This window comes from Coloeus monedula (assembly GCF_965178545.1).
Source record: "Coloeus monedula genome assembly, chromosome: 3".
Classification (NCBI taxonomy): Eukaryota; Metazoa; Chordata; class Aves; order Passeriformes; family Corvidae; genus Coloeus; species Coloeus monedula.
In genome coordinates, this window is record NC_138783.1 from 106,614,522 (window position 1) to 106,635,848 (window position 21,327).

The 21,327-nt window shown below is 44.3% G+C and overlaps 1 protein-coding gene across 1 annotated transcript in view; it reads right to left on the reverse strand.

The window, feature by feature from the left end:
- Positions 1-7,086: 7,086 nt before the first annotated feature.
- PCYT1B (phosphate cytidylyltransferase 1B, choline) overlaps positions 7,087-21,327 on the reverse strand; it is a gene marked incomplete at its 5' end in the record, with an annotated part of 28,887 nt that continues 14,646 nt past the window's right edge. The window contains 5 exons of the mRNA XM_082278142.1: positions 7,087-7,776; positions 12,767-12,955; positions 15,154-15,296; positions 18,416-18,494; positions 19,397-19,548. Coding sequence (XP_082134268.1) covers positions 7,570-7,776; positions 12,767-12,955; positions 15,154-15,296; positions 18,416-18,494; positions 19,397-19,548 — 770 coding nt within the window. The 3' untranslated portion in view covers positions 7,087-7,569. The remainder of the gene's footprint in view (positions 7,777-12,766; positions 12,956-15,153; positions 15,297-18,415; positions 18,495-19,396; positions 19,549-21,327) is intronic.

Below are 21,327 nucleotides of genomic sequence, written 5' to 3' on the forward strand. Positions count from 1 at the left end.
ATATATCTGTTATAAACAGATGTATAACACCCAAGGCTTCTATACCTTGAAATTTCTTCAGCTTTCCATAAAGTTTTATATGCATTTGTAAGTTATTCAAGAAAATGAAAAAACCCCGAAGTTTCTTACCAAGCAATTCCAGAGCAGGAAAATGCCTGGGGACCCATCTTGCTTGGCTTGTTAGCTTTCTTATAAAGTAATAAATGAGGCTCCAGATGGCCAGAATTTTGCTAGAACTGAGATAATTTTCTTTGAGATGAAGAATTTATTTTAAAACTTCAGCTGAGAAGAAATCTGTGTGTTGTACTTTCTCACTGCTTACCATTTGCCATGATGGGGTATTCACAGGAGCTGAGTAGTTAATTAAGTAACTCAAAATTGCAAAATGTGTCAGCATGCACCGCATATTTGACAGTAGCTGCCTGTAGAAGATAAAGCAAACAGTTGCAGCAGCAGTATAATGAAGATTTATGGCTTTAGGACACAGGCATATGTGGGAGACCAATTTGTAATAAGGGATCAGTTTCTGGTTATACAATTCATGCCTTTTTTAGATGGCTGAAGACTTAATACTTCAGTTTGTTGTTTTCAGTGGAAAGAAGTCTTGCGGCAGACAGTTTTAAAATGAAGTGAGACATATAAAACATGTCAGGCATGCTTGATAGGGAAAAAGCTTTTTAAAAATGTCAGATCTGTTTATATTCGTGATCTAATTCGGATGCTGTCTTTAAGCTTTTGTACCATCTTCTCGGGGAGTTACATGGAGTGTAGTAAATAATGCCTGCTGTGTGTTGTCTCAAGAGCATCAGCCATTTAGAAATTGTGTCATAGCAATCCCAAAGCCTTTTTCCATCCTAGTGACTTGCTTAATTTTTTTTATTTCTTCAGCCCAAGCTACTCCCCTCGTGTGTCTCCTAGTCCAAAGGCAGCAGGCAGGTCACTGTGCTTCTACTAGTGTACAGCTGGAGCCAGCATTTGAACATTGTAGAACGATTTTCTGTTTTGATCTGCCACTGTGGAGTCTTTTCCTGAAATTAATAAATGTGCAGGTACCTGCAAACACTGATTTAAGAGATCAGAAGAAAGCTTCAGTTCTGCCCGTTTCCAAGGTCACATGTTGACTGTTTTGGTATTGGGAAGCTTTCAGAGGTGTTTCATTAATGTGGTTGTGGAAGCTGAATGCTGCATGTTGTGCCATGAAAGCTGTCCTGGCAGATTTGGGGTTGTGGGTGTGTATGGCTGCCCCTGAGCACGTCCCTTGCCTGATCCACTTGGCTCTTCATCCTTTGGTTAATAATCTCTTTGTAGACATGGAATGCTGGATATCAGGTCCTTGGGGTGGTGGAGGACCCGCACTCAAGGCATGGTCAGGTTTGCACTCAGGTAAAGGAACCTGGCTGTGTGTGCCACGTGCGAGTCATGGCTGTGGGGGAGTTTCTGTCTTGTTTCTGCACTAAAGGTTAAGTTTTCCCCCCAGGAAGTAATTCTTTCCTTCTCGGTTTTCAGATCCAGGTGTCCCTTCAGTGAATGGGTGTCTGTGGTCAGTGTGATGCAGCACTTGAAAACTGACTGTGTAAAACAGCTGGGTCCTGCATGTTACAATGGACAAGGCTGCCACTTACTGTTTCACAAAGAGCCATTTGTGATGGGTGAAGAGGTTGGGGTTATACTTTATTCTGGTCTTTTAAAATGCATTCTATCTTGCTGTTAGTGCTCACATATGTAATTAATCTCAACTTTTGGGTTCTTGGTTAAACAGTTGGGTAAAACATGCAAGAAGATATCTTGGGTAGTTCTCTGTGGGTGCAATTTCATTCAGGTCAGAATGGCTGGAGTCAGCAGTTCTGCTGATGGCATGGCATGGCACCACCACTCACGGCATAATGGCTGGGTTTTAATTAGCTCCTGTGTCGTTTAGCTCTACGTTCTTAATGACAAACTGATTTGACTTCCCAAAGTGGAAGTTAAAAGGTGTCAGAATAGAGGTGTTTGATCTCATAGCATTACTTTTTCTTCCATTTCTTTCAAAGATACAGACTCTGAGTGTGCTGGTGTTTTCTGACAGTTGATGTTCTCTCTGTGTGATACAAGTTTGTGCTGTGGCATCATTTAAAGAAAAGGTCCTCTTGAGGAGAAAAAAGGAAATCAGAACAAGCCACCCAAGATCTGTGAGGCTGTTTGGATTATGTTTAATTTGGAACCGCTGTTCTAGGGGCATTTTGTTAGTTCTTACACAGGATATGGCTTTATGCAGTTTTGTTTGCATGTGAAAAATATGAATATTTAAAATGTTAGGTTTGTTCTTTTCTGGAATAAATGCCCTCATTTGTGAGAGGCCTTTTACATAACCAATGGGGGATGAGTGGAACAAATGAAAATTTTCCCTATGGGGTAGTTTCCCATTTTGTTTTGGCATTTGGCTTTTAATGACATACCATAGAAATGCATTTACCAGGACACTGGTAAAAATGAAGCTCATTAACTTTTAAACTGATGATACAAACTATCTTAAGTATGGCCAAGTAGCAAAGTAACTGGATCCCTACTGGTTGATGTGTTAGTTTTGAAATGAAAAAACTGGAGCCGAGCATGGTGTGTAGAACATTAAAATAACATCTCCTCTTGGTATTCAGAGCCGGTCACTTGTAAAGAGCAAGTTAAAATTAATCTGCTCTTACTAAGCAGATGATGTCTTTGCAGTTCAGTCTCTTTATTTTATGGAAAACCAGTGTTGGTTTGTGGAGAAATATGATTAGAGAATCACAGGAATACTGTAAAAAAAGTACTACAATGTGATGAAGAGGACATAATTAATTCTATTAAAGCTGTTTGTAGAATTTGAAATATGTGTGAGACTTGATGTGCACATACAGCCTGGTCGGTGCCACCAGGGAGGCTTTTCCCTTTGAGTGTTCCAGCTGTCACGTGTTAAGCACAGGAACAATTGTTTTGAGATAATGGAACATTTTTGTCTTGATTAATCCAGTTAAGCATTTAAAAAATGAATTAGTTAATCGTGTTTGTGCGAAAGGCAGAACTGCCTCACCTGGCTCAGAACTTGCAGTTCCCTGTTGGTTGCTGAAGCAGCGATTGATGCTGTTGGAGAGTCTCTCTAAAAGGGGATGGAGACACCAGGTGTGAAAGAACTGTTTGAACTGGCCATGAATAACTGCTGGGGCAGGGGAATTCAGGTCTCATATTTAAAGAACTAGTTGTAACATGGGAGCCTGCTGGGATTCCACAAAATCAGCAAATGCACTTGTTCTGGGAAGAACCTCAGTTATTGCTGGAGTCCAGTCCCACATTCCCCAATTAGCACAGTGAAAGTGCATGTCCAAAGGCTTGCAGTTATTTTTATTTCAGTCTGTATTTGTCTCCTCTCCTTCAGGCAGAGCCATGAGGCAGTGGCCTTGATTTCCATTTGGATTAGAAATGCTAATGCTGCCCTTCCTTACACCAGGAAAGGGCCTTCCCTTTGGAAACAAAAGGGCAGAAAATACCTCTGTGTGTGCTTGTGGGACACGTGTTTTGAGAGGAAAGGAATCCCTCTCCAAATCCAATCAGAAGAGGAGTTCTTAAGGTAGTTTGGTGCTTGAAAGATCTCCATGCAAGAGGCAAAGCCCTGGGTCCATTTTCTGCCCCATTTTCAGTTCTGTTTTATGAGAAGGTTGCAGGTCTTCTGCACCAGACTCCAGAGAATCTGCTGCTAAATTATGTGCTATCACACAGGAGACTCTCCCTGATGGTTTGTTACCCTTTTACAAGCAAACCTACAGTAGCATCAAACCCTTCCTTCCTGCTGAGCTGACAGGCCTGGTGTTCAGGGGCTGCCTTGTTCCCGAGGGGTTTGCTGTGAACCAAAACAAGGGTCCCCTCTGGGCTGGGCTGCACACTGTAAGCTCACACACAGGGGTGTTTCTTATGGCTCTCCCAACTGGTACCAAGGTGCTGCTGAAAACAGTCCAAATCCATCTCAGGTAATAAGCATTTTATTACCTGGGAGAGTTTTGGTGTGGACTCTGTGCCATTAAATAGTTTCTCTGCTATGCTCAATGACTTTGAAATTTTCTTATTCTGTTATTAAAAATATCTTAGCTGGGAAGTCCTGAGCTGCCATTTGCTGGTTCAGCTTCTCCCTGCCTGAGGCAGGACTGTTGAATAAATAATCTTTACAGCTGCTGCAGGTACTAGCTTCTTACAGAATAGACAAATGGGAAAAAGCAAAGCAGAATATTCGGACACCAGACTGACTTGGCTCAAGGAAGAGTCAAGTCCAAAAGCCAGTGTCAGCATTTGTCCCTAAGGCTCATGTTTGCTGCTGCAGTTTTCGATCTGGCACAGCCATGCATCATCTTGGCACCCATGAGAGCAACTCAGTTGCTGCTGGGGGTGGTTTTCAGCAGTGGAACCAGAATGGCTGCAAAAGCACGGTCTCTTTCTTCCACTTTGAAGCAAGAATTCTAACAGTGGCTCCTGATTGCACTGTGCTGGGACAGAGAGTAAAGAAGGTCTCAGACTTGTTGATGTCTAATGCTCCACCCTTCCAGCGGGGACAGCACTTCCCCACCTTCACCCACATTTTTCTGGCTGCAAGGTAAAGGCAAGGAGAGGTGATTCTGTCTGTGCAGAGAGCAGCAGAACTCAAGCAGCAGAATTTTGGGCATGTTGGCAGAGCTGCTCTTGTGGCTTTGTGGGGTAGCATGGATGGGGATAACAGGTACTGTGCCATCAGTGGGGTTTCCTCTGCAGGTTGTGTTCATGTGTCCGAAGATGCTGTAAAATGAAGGGGAGAGGCAGCTGTGGCTGTCATACACTTTATTTTTCACTTGGAGCTTGGCTGATAAATAGGACTCAATTAAAGTAACACTTGTGAAAAGTAAAACCCAACCATGACTCAGAAGTGCAAAATTGCCTTTCATGTGTCCAGACACCATGAGGTTCTGGTTTGCTGGGGACAGCACATGAATGTACCAGCAGGGCAAAGGCTTCAGCTTACTGATATCCTAAATGCAAACAAGACACCTGGTACAGAATATGGCTTTGTTGCTGGGTAGCCACCTGTGACCCTGAGAAACAGCTTCTGTTAAGAACAGGTCACTGGTGAGTTTTTCTCTAGTTAGCATTTACAAGTCATGGTGCTGTCTCCACTCAAACCACTGAGCAAGGGCTGCTAAACAGTTAGTGCTATGAAAGTAAAATGAACAAAAAATGGTAAAAGCCAAGAACAACAAATCCTTGCCCACCTCCATTGCATGTGGACATGGCTCGTCTGTCAACAGCACCAGTAGAAGCAGGCAGTTCCTGTGGTGGTGGAGTGGTTTGTGATGGCAAGACTTAAGACTTGCAAACGATCAGAAAAACTAACAAGTGCATCCCAGGTATGAAATTACAGTAACAGGTTGCCTAAGGCTGAGAAAGGTTTTAATTGCATTGTCCCATTGGGTGCACAGCTGGCGGCAGCTGAAGTAGCTGTGGCTGTCCCTTTGCACATTCCACCCTATTTCCTGCTCACCTGTTTTTGCAGCTCTGTGAAGGAACTAGCTTGACTCTGGAGGACAAAGTGTGGCATGAGATGCAGTGTACTCAGTCTTGTGGTAGTCTGAGAAGTGTCTGGCAAAATGTACCCAAAGAAAAATTAGTTACCTCATAGTGGGGGATGGAAGAAAGCTGTAGGGAGTGAGCACAGTGTGGGGCAAATTTGGTGCCTGCCACCAAGGTCTGTAATGTACCTGCCCAGAGAGTATCTGGAAAGGAGTTTATCTACCAGCGAGTCACCCAGCGAGGCAAGGACAGCAGCCTGGGGGGCACTGCTGCCAGCAAGCACAACCACCCCACATGCTCAGGCATCTTGGTCCCTCAGTTTTTTTCCAAGAGCAATGTGGAGCCCTCCCTCCCCCAGTGTTTCTTGTGCTGCCTGTGCAGGGAAGCAGCCAGTGCTGACTGGTGCTGCCCACAGCAGCCGGCGTGTCCTGGTGGGTTTGCAATTCCAGGCAGCAGTGGCACAAGAGTGATTCTGTGGCTGCAGCCCCCTTCCCGGACTGCTTGAGGCTGTGCCCAGCAGGCTGCCCATGAGACAGGGGGCAGTGGCAGCCTTTACCTGCTGCCCTGGCACCACAGCTGCTGCTGGGCTGGAGAGCCTCAAAGGTGGCCATGTGCTGAGGCAGCTGTGCCAGGCAAGCCTGGGAGCCAAATGGCAGCAGTGGCACAGCCCCACCCCAGCGCTGGGGGCTGGGGGTTTCCTGCAGCTGTGAGGCAGAGCAGCCCCAGGGCTCAGGAATCCTGCCAGCCCCTGCAGCCACTTCAGCAGGTGTCAGCTGAGGGACTGAACATGGAGCCAGACATGAGGCAGGACTGGCTTTGCCCAGTAGGAAGATCAGCGTTGAGGGGAGAGCTTCACCCATGCTGCCCTCTGTGTTTCTGCTTGTGGCTGTACAGGTGTCATGGATGGAGAAAGAAAATAGTTGTGCCTAATCCTGTTCAGAAAGTTTCCTTTGGTTTTTTCAAATTTTTTTCCTCCATGTTAGTGTAGAGGAATAGGTTTGGGATCCTCTGCAGGGGCAGTGTGTTTGTGAACACATCCTGTTTAGAGTTTGATGAGAAGTTTGTTTAACTGGCTGAATACCATGTGACAACAGCACTGTTGGCTTATCATTTGCTGATACATAGCTGGGAGCAGCAGGTTTTCCTAGGAGGCCACATCCCAAGGCCTTGGGATCTTTTTAGAAATTCACCAGTAAAAACCACCAGCATCTTCAAACTGTCTTATTTCTTACACCACCACATTCCAGCTAGGGCTGTCTTTTCATTTCCTTTCTTGCCTTCAAAGTGCAAAGCCAGGGAGCAAACCAGAAGTGATCAGGCAGCTGTTCAGGCACTAGGAACGCGGAGAGCAATTTGATAAAGCAAAAAGCCAGACTCTTTACACACCCCACACAGAGGCTTGGTCAACAAGCAGCACTGAATATATTAAATGGATTTCCACCAACTTGCCTGGACAGCTCTTCATTTCAGTGCATGATTTGGGCTCTGGGGCAGATGTTATTCAAAAGGAAAAAAACCCAACTTTATTCCCTGTTTCTCAACATACTTGCTGCAGCAATGCGGTTCCTTCACCTGCCAGAAGAGCTCAAGGTCAGCAGGGTACAACGGCATCTTCCTCCCTCTGCAGGCTGCAGCCGGCACTTCCCTGTGTGCTGGGTCCGGATCAGGAGCCTGCTGGGCTCCTCCTGCCAGCCCCCCTCGGTGCAGAGCTCCCACCGGCCTGGCCTGGAGCAGCAGCTGGAAAGCAGCAAGACAGGGGCAGGAACTTGCACATGGGTGTGTTTTTCTGTCAGTCCCTGGGGCTGTGCCTGGCAAGTGCTGCCGGCTGGGTCTCCAGCACCGCGAGAGAGTGGGGATGGGATAAGCTCTTCCTGAGATCTCCCCTGCTGTGCTCCAGTTCATTTTTGACATCTCCCAGAGCACGATCCCTGGTGTCAGAGATACCCCTGGTGTTCCTCACGCTTCTCCCCATCCAGTGGTTGAGTTCATAGCTTGTTCTTCTGTCTCATGGTTAAAAAAATATATTTTTTATTTTTCATCCTCATCTCCCTCGCTCATGCTGCTGAGAGAGGCAGAGGCAGCTTTTGGAGAAGAGGGAGGGGAGGTCTTATTGATGACCCAAGGTGGAGATGGAGAACGGGATGGAGAGCGGCCTCGCGTAGGACTGCTGTTTGGGCTCTGCCGGGGAGAAAAAGCCTGGAGCATTCGGCCGCTTCGTTCCTGGAACATCTGCTTCTGCAAAAGCAAAGTGAAAAGATGCTCTTTGAGTAGTGCACAGAGAAGGCTGTGGGCAGGCAGGGGCTGCACTGTGCCTCTCACTGGGGAGTGAGCAGGGAGCCAGAGCCCTGGAGCGTGGCTGGTTTGCCTCTGCTGTGCTCATGATAACCTGGTCCTTGCATGCAAGTTTTTACCTCAGCTGGGCCACCTCCTGTGTGAGAACACCCTTTGTACTGGCCCGAACCACACGGGGGCATTTTTTGTATGCATTCATCAGCCTCTTGTCTCAAAAGGTCAACATTCCTACTTCCCATGGCCTTTTCCTTCTAGAATGTTGGGAAGGACCACCCATCTCCTCCTGAGCTTCCTGGCTTTCCCAGCTTTTATTCCTCCTTCCCTTCCCAAGGGAGACAGCCTGGTCCCTGCCAAATACTGGCAGCCACTTCCCCAGCTCTCTGGAGCAGGCATGACCCAAACCCATAAACTGAAGGTGGGAATGTCAGAATTCGCATGTCTGTTGAAAAGAGAAAAAACACTTGCAGGCTCTGTGTTCTGCTTGGAGCTTTATTGTCACTTTTGCTTTGTCAAGCTGAGTGGAGGCCTGCCAGAGCTGGTGGAGTGGAAGAGACACCTCTGCAGTCAAGCAATCTGCTACAATAAGGCAAGTGCCTCTACTCATTAGTAGCAATGTGGCCTTGCGTCATGCTGGGTTATGGAAGATGTGGCATGTGCTGCACAGGCTTCACATGGAAAATGCCAAATCCGAGTGCCCTGCTGCTCCTCCTGGGGATGGGGAGCAAGAAGTCTCAACCTTGGCTGAAGTACTGGCAGTCAGGTCACAGGCGATGCTTGGCTGAAAGGAAGATCCAGCCCCAAGAAAGGTACGTTACCACTCAGGTCTGAGAGGAAAATACTTGTGCAGAGTGCATGGGGTTTGCCTGTTTGGGCAGCTGCAAACTTGACCTCAGCTAAGTTTTCATCTTGTTCCTATTCCCCTTCCTGCTGCAGTGACTCTGCTCTGTGCTGACCTTCCCCCCAGCCACAGAGCATCTGGCTGCCTGTCTTGCTCCTTCTCCTCCTCTTTGAAACTCAGTATTCCCTGCCAGTGGAGAGGCAGAGGCTGGTTTGCCCCTCAGGTTTCTGGGTGTTCGCTAAATCCCAGGGCTTAAAAATCAAGCACAAATACTGAACTTAGCTGTTCTTCTGTGAGCTCCCTCTCCTAATTTACATCTTTATCCCATTTGCCTTTACTTAGTCTTAGAGGCTGGATGTTGCTGCAGTGTGGAATGGCAGAACAGTTCCTGCCTGAAGCTACACTTACCAAGGCTCTCGTGCATAAAACCCCATGGTGTGTAACCTACCCCTGCACTACTGCTAGGTCAAAATATTAGTAGAGACTTCCTAAAATCTCAATAGTTAGCAGATGGTGGTTGCTCCTGCTAAATGGTGCCAGGAAGCATTCAGAGGGGGAGGATTTCTGCAGCTGAGAGCTGCGAGGATGGCACCAGGGCTGGCAAAGCCCCAGGGCCCATTTGCAATTCAGTGGTAGGGGTGCAAAATTTCTCTGTAGATCACAGAAATGTGAGGTTCTGTGAGCTTAAGTTGTTTCACCCTCTTACTGAAGATAATCCCTGATAAAAAACCCCCATGTTTGATATGAAATATCTTTTTCCTGGCCAATTGAAATACTTTGACTTCCTTCTGTTACTTCAAACAACTCAGTGGCACAGTGGTGCTTCATGGGGAGTACCAGTGCTGGGGGACATCCAAGTGTCCCATCTTGGCTTGGCCTGCACCATCCCAAGTGGTAGGGGGTACTTGACTGTACCTTAGTCACAGAGGCCAGGGATGGAAAGGGGAATCCCACCTTCCTGCTAAGTCCCTCAGCCAGGCTGTAGGACACCTGCTTCCCAGGTCTTCAGTGAAGAGTTTGTTGCTTGAACAAGCTGATGCACTCACACCTTCGGTAGGGCAAGTGCCTGGCCCCTCCGCGTTGCCTCCTGCATTAGTGCTGCTGGCTCAAACCACAGCTCTGCAGGAGGAGGAGGTGGTGTCATCCACCTGCCTCACAACCTCTTTCTCTCCAGCTGTGCCCTAGCAGGGTCAGTAAGCCATGCCCTTTGCAGGCAAGGAGCTCCTTGGGCCACTGGGTACTGAAGGAGCAGAACAAGTGTTAATGGCTTCCTTGGAGTGCTGGAGGGTTAGACAAGGCTGGATGCACTGAGGACCTTTACCAGAGGTAGGGAAATCATTTCAAAGCCTTGATTCAAGCAAGTTCAGGTACACCCAACCAGTTTAGGGTTTGTTTTTGGCTAACTCGCTACTGGGAAAAAACATTCTGCCTGTTTCTGAATTTTATTGGCTGTATGTTGATACCCCTTTGCTTTACAAAGAAAATGCCAGCTGGGTGTTAAGAGAAGGCTTCTGCTTTGGAGCTGCTGATTGTTCTAAGGGCATTTTAGGTCCATGCTGCAGACAGGTGGTGTGGCCTAAACACCATCCCCAGGTTCTAGTTGCAACCTGTCTTATCTGAGCCCCTGCTGGTGTCTGAGGTGATGCAGCTATTTGGAAGGCAACCTTCCCCGAGTGCCCCTGTGTGCTGAGCAGAGGGAAGCCAGCCCCTTGAAGGGACATCTCATTTGAAGGGACATTTCTGAGGGAGACTGGCACAGAAACCCCGCCCTGTGAGCTGTGCTTTCTCTCCACTGCCCTCAGCTGTAGGTGCCTGCTTGTACATGTCTTGAGAGGAGGTGGAATGGACACCTGCACCCTGGAGTGGTGTCTCTGCCATTAGGCCCTGTGTGCCAGGCTGCGTGGTGGTCCTGTCTCACATCACAGAAAAGCTTCATGCCACATTAATCATTGTTTCTGACCCCGCTGTGACTCTCTTGCAGAAAACATATGCACAGGGGATTGCACAGGTGGGCAAAACTGCCCATGAATTATAGACATCTAGACATTTGAAAACTGACATTTTGACCTCTTTCACAAACGGGTGGTTTTTTTGTGGGTTACATGGCCCTTACTTTTAGAAAACTGATGCTAGCATGAAGTGTATTATAATAATTATTTGTGAAATAATAATAGCATATTAATGGCATGCAAATTACTGATCTAGAAATCCAACATGCCCGTAACGATTCCTGTACTTTTAATGTCAACATTAAAAGCAACATCTAACTAACAGTGATAAGGCAAATTAACATTAATAACAGTTTTGACACTAATAGTAAGTTATCATTATTTTAAAAGTCTTTCCTGTTGCCAGGGCTCAAACTGATTTTAAAAAAGCTACACCACCTCTCAGCTTGCTGTCACTGATGCTCTTCCTACAACACTGTGAAGAGATTTCACTCCTCTTGTTCTTAGCAAAGGTCCCTGTGATTACACCAGACTTCCTACTCTGTGGTCAAACACTTACTCAGAAAACAAGAGTTTCTAGATTTTAAAAGACCTTTGCAGAGCACCTTTTCCTTAACTGAATTTGGTAAAATGTTTTATCAACAAAGGTTTTTAAAAATGCCATTAGTGTGCAGTGTTGAGTGGGTAGTCAGGAAATGGAGTCAATGCTTTTGAATTCTTCTCCTCTCTCTGCACAGCTAAACTCACCTCACCTTCTGTGGCTTTCACGTGCTCTGTTAGCATCAGCTTCAGTTATTCAGCACCTATGGCCACAGGACCATCCCACATGGGGAACACACACCAAGTTCTATGGGCAACAACTCACAGAGGAAGCTTCATGTGGATGTGGACAATGCAGGAAGACCTGGGCATTTCATCAGAAGAGTTACCTTCTTGCTCTCCCCCAGGAACATGACAGTGTCCATGAACAAACTGTTAAATAAGCTCACTGTTCATGTGGCTGGGGCCTGTGTTGTTCACTGCCTTCGAATGGACACAAGCAGCTGTAAGATGACAAAGTCTCTGCTCTGAAGCCTTCACAGCCTAATTTTAGGTTTTCCTCAACTGAGTGTTATCAACATGGCCAGTCAGTGCAAAGATGAGAACTCCAGTAACAGACAGGTACTGCATGACTTGGTGGCACTGAGTTGTGACACAGCACTGATGTGAGCTACTTAATTCACAAAAGCTCTGTGACTCTTCCTATGTGTTTGTTTACAAACAAAAGCTCTGCTGAGTTCATTCCAACAGAAGGAAATTCTTTTTCACTGAGAGTTTGCAAACAGACCAGCGTGTCTGAGATGGTACCTGCACTGGAGGGTCTGGGCTTTCATCCCAACACAGATAAATTCTACATTCCAATTAAGTTTTGTTACTGGTTTCAATGCAGCAAAACAAAGTCATACAAGAAAACAAAGCTTCTTGAGGTCTGGCATGCTATCAGAACTGACAGATGGGGGCCAGGACTCTTTTGGGGCTCTGAAGTGCCACCAACTCACCAGTTGAGTTTGGTTTGAGAAGGTTTCTCCCCAGAAAGATGCTGTTGCAGATTCTCAACTGCCTGTCCAAGGCACTTGGGGACCATTAGTAAATGGGTCTGTGAAGCCAGCACATACCAAGCAGAGCTTTGCAAGTGCTTCAGTCCCACCTGAGCCTTCCCTGCTGTCAATAGTTTTTGAAGTTAGAAAATTATAATCTACTGCTGAATACAGAGCATGAAGAGAACTACTGAAAAGCTTTTCAATGGTCCTCTGTTTTCCCTCACTACCTCCAGTGTATATCCCTGACGTCAGAGTGGTTGCATTTAATGCTAACAGGGCCAACAGACTGTATTGGCCTGTTTGCTTGTGTGGTGCTCTGCTGAACACAGTACTATGTTCAGCATAACACCTTCAGAAAATACAGATATCCCAAACAAGCAACAGCCAGAAGCAGCAAATCCTTCTGTTGCGGTATTGGTATGCATTAATGGCTTCAGCAGCCAGGTCTGCCATTATCTTGCTGTGCTGGCTTTTGAGACTAAGAATGCAGCAGAAGCATCTGCTCTTGACCTGTGTTAGAGAGAAATAAAAACAACTCAGAATTCCTGGGATGGCAGAATACCTACCCAAGCTCCGTCAGGTCCAAACAGCTCTAAAAAGTTGCCAATAAATTCCCTGGACTTTTCTTCCCACTTCTGAATGAGGTCATGGCTCTTCTCTTCCACCTTGTAAACAAATTCTTTTGACTTTTCCTCCACATTCTTGACTTTTTCTTTCATTTTGTCCACTTGGTTTTGAAAGCGATATTTCTTCTCCTGTTTTAAAAGTGTGTTCAGAGATTAATAAAAAACTTGGAAATAATCAGCCACAAACAGTTGATAAGACAAAAAAATTTGCATTAATGCATCCTAATAAATATGGCCCTGATTAGCTATTCCCATGTTATTTTTACAAATGCAAGTTTAACGTTTGTGGAATTTAGTGCAGAAGGTACATATTGAAAAGACTTCCTGTGTGACTACTGTGTTTAATCCACTACATGAATCTTTTCTGTATTTTCAAACTGAATGCACTTTGAAAATGATATGAATCTTGTGAAGGATATGAGTGAGAAATGAACAGCTCAAAGTTAAACACTAGGCAAAAGGCAAATCTCCCTAGGTTTACTAGCAAATGCTGCTGACTTGCCAGTCTAGATGTTAACTTGGACCAAAATGTCACTTTGTGTGGATTTCTGCAGAGCAGAAGGCAAACTCTCATCAACTCTGAGCCTTGCTAATACAGGAGCTTCTGGCTGCAACACAGGTGTGTGTAGGTCAGTGGCCTGTGGCCAGCAAACTTAACAGAAAAGAGAGGAACTCCTAATTGCTAAGTCACACAGAAAAGGAGAGACACAGAAGATAATATTACAGAGCTCCTGGCAAAAGCTTCTGAAATACTTCAGGATTAAAGGGGTTTTGTCTTGAAATGCTTGTGTGCTCCACAAATTTTTGGTACAAGCAGATAAACAAGATGTGCTCTTGAAGGTGTGGTGGTCTGTGTAGAAGCACAGATCACTATTGGCTTTTAATTCTCTGTTAACTCCATTTAATGGCCACTTGAATTTACTTTAAAAACAAGCACTGTAGTGGGGTTTATTCTAGCTCACAAATCACTAAAAGCACAATCTTTGCAGGGCGCAAGCACAAACAAAATCCCCAAGGTCCAAAGAAACCCAACTCACTCTGCACCTAGAACGTGATCAGCCCTTCCTTTAATGAGGAAACCAGTACTCTTCTGCCTTGTGAAATCATGGGCATTTAATTTTGAAACACAAACAATCCCTGGTGCAAATCAGCATTTCTGCATTTAAATTACTGTAAGCTAAATAACCAGATGTCAGGAGGTTCTTCAAGATACAACAGTGTCTGAGACGGGGTGGGGGATAGGGGAAGTACAACTTATGCAACAGTATCTTAACCTCACAGCTGCTAAATAATAAATTTGAGAACCTTCAAGGCATCCAGCATGCCTTATTTTAATGGATATTTGCAATAGTGATCCTTCTGGGTGGAGTACTTACAAGCAGGATTTTTTGAAGGTGTAGAAGACTTTATAAAAAAGCACAGTGAAATAAATATTTATGCCCTGTGATCTGGGGTTTATCTGCCAGACTTCAAAGTAAGAAAGAGATAAACAGAAACAGATAAACTAAACTCTAATGAAATAACACCATTCAGTCCTTCACAAGGGGGTTTCCAAGCTCCAGGGAGGGAAGGTGAGAGATCCTGCTGCGAGCCATCTCAGTCACAAGGGAGATTTCAGTTATGTGGGTTATCTTGAGGTTTAAGTCAAGACTTGAAACAGAAAATGAAGGAAGGTAAAGTCTAATTTCTGTGAAGTGTTTACTTCTCACTGGAGGGGCAGGTCTGCATGTGGAAGATGAATAATCTCAGCAATTGTTTCACATGGCACTCTTGCCATTGTGGCTTCTGAGCTCTACAGCAGCATAATTTATGCACCAGCTTCCTAGCATACTTCTTTCTTTTTGAAAACCATTTTAGCATTCCGTAGCAATCTCACTGCTTTGTCATTGGTTTTGTTAAGAGGTTTTTTTGGGGTTTTGTTTTGTTGGTTTTTTTAATCCTATCACGCTTGAGAGAAACTTGGGATTTCAAAATCCATGCTCTCTGGGCTGCCTTCTTGGAATAGGAATAAAGAAAGAAATTGTGTGTTGGGTGAGTGGTTGAGCAACCTCTGGTGGGAGGGTGGGCTCCTTCCTAGTGTGTTTTTGTCACCTACAGCTCAAGGAGGAAGGGGGAGCAGCAGCTTTGTGAAAAACGTAATATGGAAATGAGGCTTCTAATTAATAGGAGCAATTAAAACTACCCTCAGTGTACCAGTTTCTTTTTAAATTAAGTTCTTTCCAGCTATTTTAAAAGCAGCAGGAGGAAGATACTATTTCTTATCCTTTACTTTACACTCAGGATGCTAGGAGAGAGCTTGAGGAGCAAATGCAGATCAATGTACTCACATTTATAAAACTGACATTCAGCTCTTTGGCGGTGTATCCTCGCTGGAGGTTGCGCCGGGCATACACGTCATAGTCCCGGACGATCCGTGTGATGATGTCCGATGTGGAGATACCTTCGGTTCTCTGCGTAGGTACAAACATTCCTGAGCAAAGTGGGAAAAGAAAGCCTGCTGATAAAGCTTGGCAGGACCAGGCGCTGCAGTAGATAGCTGAGGATGAACACAAAAATGCCTGACCAAAGGTAAAAGGCTTGCAGTTCTGCCTTATTCCTAGTTCTCTCCTGTTCTTTCTGTCTGAGTTTGGGGAAGGCAAGATTGCTATACTATTAATTTTTTCTAAAGTCTTTAGAAAGACTAAAAATTTCCCTCTGTACAGTATCAGCTGTGGTGTGGAAGTTATTAGACTGGCTGGGGCTCCCAAGCCAGGAAGGCCAAGTTTCACAGTTGTGGCAATTCACTGAGCAGTTCTTTCCATAAGCATAGCCTTTATTTAATGTTATATAAAGGAGCAGGGACGTTTGCTGCTCTCCTTTATTTCTACTCCTGTGCTGCACCATTTGATAGACTTTGTTCTGCTGAGTAGAACAGACCAGTGTCTGGCCTTGACCAAAGCCAGGAAAAAGAGGCATTACAGTAACTGGAAAACACCCTGGAGGTTCCAGTAGTTTGTAACAGGAAGGTGAAGTGTAATGGTAGTGTTTTGTGTCTACCCAGCCATGTCAGTGGCTGCATAACCATCCTCCCTGCTCTGACAAATCAGTCCCCAAGAAATCTGGCCATTTATCAATACTGCTTGTATTTTCCTCAACACAACTGAGATATATGTGGCTCTCTAATTGCTCCTCATCAAGGCAGGAGCACCTAAACTGTTAACACAATTCACAAATGTAATAGTAGCAAAGTGCTGGCACACCTTGCTTTAGTAGTTATTTAGAGCTACAAAAAAAATACTACTATCACTTATATGGAATTGCAACATGAAGCTGCTGATGAGAAAGAGAGAGAGAGAGAAGACTGAAGATGGTTTGGGAAAAAAGAGGTAGTGCTTTGTCTCAAAATGGTGTTATAGCTACTGGCAAATTAATCCTCACATGTTCACTTGAAGTAAGCAGGCATTGGTAGCTAATTTTACAGGGTTAGAAAAAGACTTGGAGAAGGAATCAAGAAGCTTAGCAGTCTCTTGTGACTAAATGCTACGTGATATTTTTTCTTTCTGATCTCTAATTAATACCCTGCTAAAAAAATAGATTACTTTAATCATGAGCAGACATGTTTCCCCGATCGTTGCTTTTCAGGCTTGCAGCAGTCACTCAGGAAACTATTTTTGGAAGTGGTGAAACCTACTTTGAGCCAGAAACCTTCATAGATAGGAGTTACAAGAATACATGAACAAAATTTAAACCCCACCTTTGTTAAGCTGAAAGTTGAACTGTAGGTGAACATTACCTTTAACGACTGACTTTGCTTTCATATGCTTCATGTATTGGACTGATCCATGTTTTCCAAGCTAACTGTTCACAGGTGTGCAAAAGTTTAGTCAGTGCACTGTTACCCAGCTCACCGTTGCCTATTCACCCTCCCACCCACTGAAGACAGTGGGGAATTGGGAGCCCATGAGAATCTACCCAAGGAGCTCCAAGGTTCACATCTGCTTTTCTGCTGTCCAACAACCTGATGTGGGAAAATGGGAATACTGGAACTACAGAAAAACGTGCAAATGTATCAACAGTATTGGTCTATTTAAAGCAAAACCCCTAGGACAAAGGGGAAATTCATTATTGTAATAATGCTACTCTGGAGCATTAGGGACTATTACAGCACTAGATCTCAAAACTCATCACAAGTAAGTTAACATTATTCCCAGTTTCTATGTAGCAAAATTCAGCCATACAAGACTCAAGATGCTTCTCTGGTATCTCGTGGTGACAGCCACAACAGACCATAAGTCCCTGAAGCTGCAAGTCCGTATTCTCTTCTGCAAAGTTTGAGTTTCTCATCAGGTCATGTGTGTACCGCATCCATGCCCAAGGACAGCAGAGAAGGGTGTGCCAGGTTTGAGCACTCTCACACCCAGTCTGGTGTTTGATAATTAGGCAGGATAATTGATCCAGTGACACCAAGAGCTCCTGTCATGTTGTCCTGTGCACTCAGCACCTTACAGAAGAAAAGGAAAATAGCTGCTTGTCCAGCATGTGTGCAGTACGTCCCTTGGTGACCCAGTCTTACCAGAGGGGCCTTTTTTCACTGCCTACTGAAGGAAGCTGGCATTCGCTCTGAAACTGTAGACAGTTGTTCCCAAAGGAGGGCTGTGGGTCTGATACCACAGGGAGGTTCGTAAGTGGAAAAAGATCAAGAACTGCTGCTATAAAAAGCTCGTTCCTTCAGCTCAGGTCAATACCTGGTCTACAGCTGTCATTGTATAGCTTGGGAAGGTCACTTTGCATGACATATTACCATCAGGCAGATTGCTCTGGAATTTTTTCAAGCCTCCAATATACATGTTTATGCAGAACAGAAAGAGGCTGGATTTGCCAGGGTTCAAAGCAGCATCTCCAGGGAGCCAGAGAAGAAGGATGTGATTTGTTCCTCCTCCTGCACTGTTCACTGTGTTAGGATAGTTACTGCTGGCAAACAGTGGCTTAACGTTACCTCCTCAAATTTAATTCATCTTCCTCGAACCAAAGAGATACAAACTCCTAATGAGTTCAGCATCTTCATGTTCAATGTAATATGGTAGTCAATAAAACTGCTAAATAGTCATGGTAACTTAATTACTCTTGATACTGATTTAAACCCTCTGGCAGTGTAATGAAAAGGACCCTCAGTGCAAGTGGATCCTAATGGCTCCTGAAGGTTGCCTTTGCTTGCCCATATTCAGGACTGGTATGTGTCAAAGAGCCATCAGTTTGTGGTTATCAAAAACTAAAGTTGGCTGGGCTGCTGTGGAAACTGAACTCATTTTCATCCATTCAAAAGTCTCAGTCAAGCACCACAAAATTGTTTTAAAAACCCAGATGGGTCTATTTTGTGCTCAATCTGAATGGTTTCCTTGGGATTATGGTAGGAATTCAGCCAAGGATATCCCTTGAGGTTTTCTTCAAAGTGAATCTTTCTGCTCAAATCAGCAGTACCTACCATTAGGGTGTAAGACAATGTGGTATTATCTCTACTGCTTCTCTCCCAGCAGTTGTGGTTAAAAGACAGTAAAAGAATTTGAGCTGAGGCTGAAAAGGAAGGTGCTAAAAATGTAAAGCTGCCCTTACCTGCCTCCTTTATATGTTTGTATACATCATCCGATCCAGCGGAAGAGTACGGGATGTCGTCATGTGCTACGAAGTCAATCTGCCAGTGAACAGAAGAATAACCACATCCCACCATCACTAAATTTTGGTTCACGGGGGAATTGTTATAGAGAGTTATCTCTTTTCTTGACTCCAGCTAACTTGCTTTTGACATTCTCATCCTAAAGCCATTGCCTAGTATATTGGACTAGATTTGGGTCTGCAACTGCTGTGTTGTATGATCAATTATGAAAAAACAGAAATCTTCTCTCCAAAAGCACTGCCACTACCACATCACTCTGACTGGCTCAGTGTGATATTGCAGTACAAAACCCAAGACACATACTCCTGCTTTTATTCCTACTGCAGACGCAAGTGGTGAAGCCCTGGCTTTCAAAACCATGGAGGCAGGATAATTGATTTTGGATCCTTAGGGCTGTGCATGTATACATGTATACCTAGCACTGTCATGCTGTCAGTTTGTCACCCAGTGATGAGGACACTAAAATACATCCTAGTTAATTATGCTTTTGTTAGGATTCATATATGTTGCAAGGCAATCAATAGCATGTTGAGCACTCTATCCTGCCTTTTAGAGGGCATGTGGTATTTTTACATATTGCACCTGTTACTATTAATAAGAAACATGCCTTTAATTCAGGACTTCAGTCACTAGGTGACAACTTTCCTGGTTCACCATCTCCTTTTCTGAAAGTCAATTTATCAGTAATTTTTTCACTGTTATTTTACCGTAGAGAAATCATCTCAGCATATTGAGAAAAAAAGGCAAAATAAATATAACGTTTTCCAACAGAGATGGAGGCAAGGAATGCTATGTACCTGATTTCAGTGGCTGGAATTAACTGAATTAAGTAATTTGCTCCACCTAACAGAATTTCAGACTTGCTTATTCTCAACTGTCAGTCTACAAAGGGGAAGGGTGAGATAAGGGGAGAAATGTACCTTATGTTTTTCAAGGAACTCAGGTGTCAGTGTCCAGGGTGCATCTCTGATGACCTCATCCACATAACGACAGTGTCTGAGGGCTTCATATCGCTCCGTTTCATTCATCACAGTGAAGCCTTTGAATTTATGAGTTAAATCATCACTGCAAACTAAAATACAGATGTATGAGCAGAATGGCTCCACATTCAGTAAAATTAGCATGACCAGGAGCTGATTACTCCTAGTTAAATCCACTAAGCACTTAATTTTTAGCTTAGTGGTTTTTGGGGTGTTCCAGGGCATCTAAGAGTTCTGCTTGGGGTTGGCAGATACAACTGTGTAATAATGAGAGAATCTTCTCTTTCTGGAGCTGCAGCCAGAGGCCAAGTAAGGTATCATAGGACATCTCAGGTGGTATCCTTTACATGCTAAGGTAAAACAACCCCCAATCTAGTGGGGATTTCACGAGCTGTGTTATTTCAGGGGTGATGACCAATGCTTTAAAACCAATCAAAGAACACAGTGTGGACAATCACAGAGTGCTCACTAACTCCAGGTATCACAAAATGGTCGAGGCAGGAAGACCACTCGACATCACCTAATCCAAACCCCCTCCTCCCAGCAGAGTCAACTACAGGTTGCTCAGGGCCATGTCCAGTTGAGTTTCCAAAGATGGAGATCCCTCAGCCTCTCTGGGCCTCCTCTTCCTGCTATTTATTTTTATGTAAAAAACACTCTAAAAGGTGAATTTGCCAACAAAGCTCAAAATCACAGTGGGAGAGTTTCTCATTAAATAAACCCTGATGGAAAACAAGTCATAGAAAACTTTATAGGAATCTGCCTCTGATCTTAGCTTTGAGTTCAGCAGGTTTCACATAAAGAGAAGTACAGCTTGTGCCATGTTCAAATGGGAAGTTGCAGAAGGAAGCCCCCAAGGAAAGGACTGGGAGAAGGCATATGCTCTAGTGAAATGAGCAGAGTTAAACGTCCAGAAATCTTGCATCTTTAACTCTGGATGTACCAGTACTTTGTCACATTGCTTTTAAAACGAGGGGCAGGAACACCCACATTACCAGAGGACTGTAAAAGTTAGGTATTATCTTTCTACCCACATAATGTTGTGTAAAAACTGGTGACCTTCCCCATAACCATCTCTGTCCAACATTATAGCTACAATAGTTATTTGACACCCCACCTGGAATAATGTGATACCCATTTATAGCCAGTGGTTGTCCTTCACCACAGGTCAAACCTATGCCTTTGGATCTCACATGTCTGTAGAAGTACTTGACAAATGATAAACGCAACATTACTAGTGCTGCAGTGAAGTGTGAGAGTAGCCCTATAGCCGCTGCTTCTTTCTAATCTGAAAACATCAACCTATCAGGCAAGCTGCGGACAAAGATGCAGTCTTTTTTTGAGATCTGAAATGGATGTTCTTGCCATGATGGTCATTAAGGACTTTTAAAGTAGGAAAAATGTAGAAAGGCTTTGATAGCCCTGAAGCTTGTGCAAAATTCAAAGCCAGATAATAACATAAGTATGAATTTCAGCAAGCAAAATGCTACTCTATCCTATTATGTCAGTTGTGATGCCTGCTGACAAGAAATTTAACGGTGATCAAAGCATTTTCAGTAGGAAGATCCCTTCAGAGAGTGTATTTGTATTTATTTACAGCCTTTATGACATCTTTAGGCTACCCTCTCCTGGAAGAAAAGGTCTACCAGAATTACTGGAAAACAGTAATTTTTGCTTGAATTCTGAAGAAAGGTTTGATTTTCTGGTTACTATTTGTTCATGTACAATGCAGACACAGTATCTTTCTTTGTAATTCTTTTGAATCTGTTATCCTGCTCTAATGACTGATTGGAGAAGGTATAAATGTCTATTTTAAGAAGGAAAGTGATCTTAGGCCCAAGTAATTGTCTTCACAACAAGAAATAGAAGGG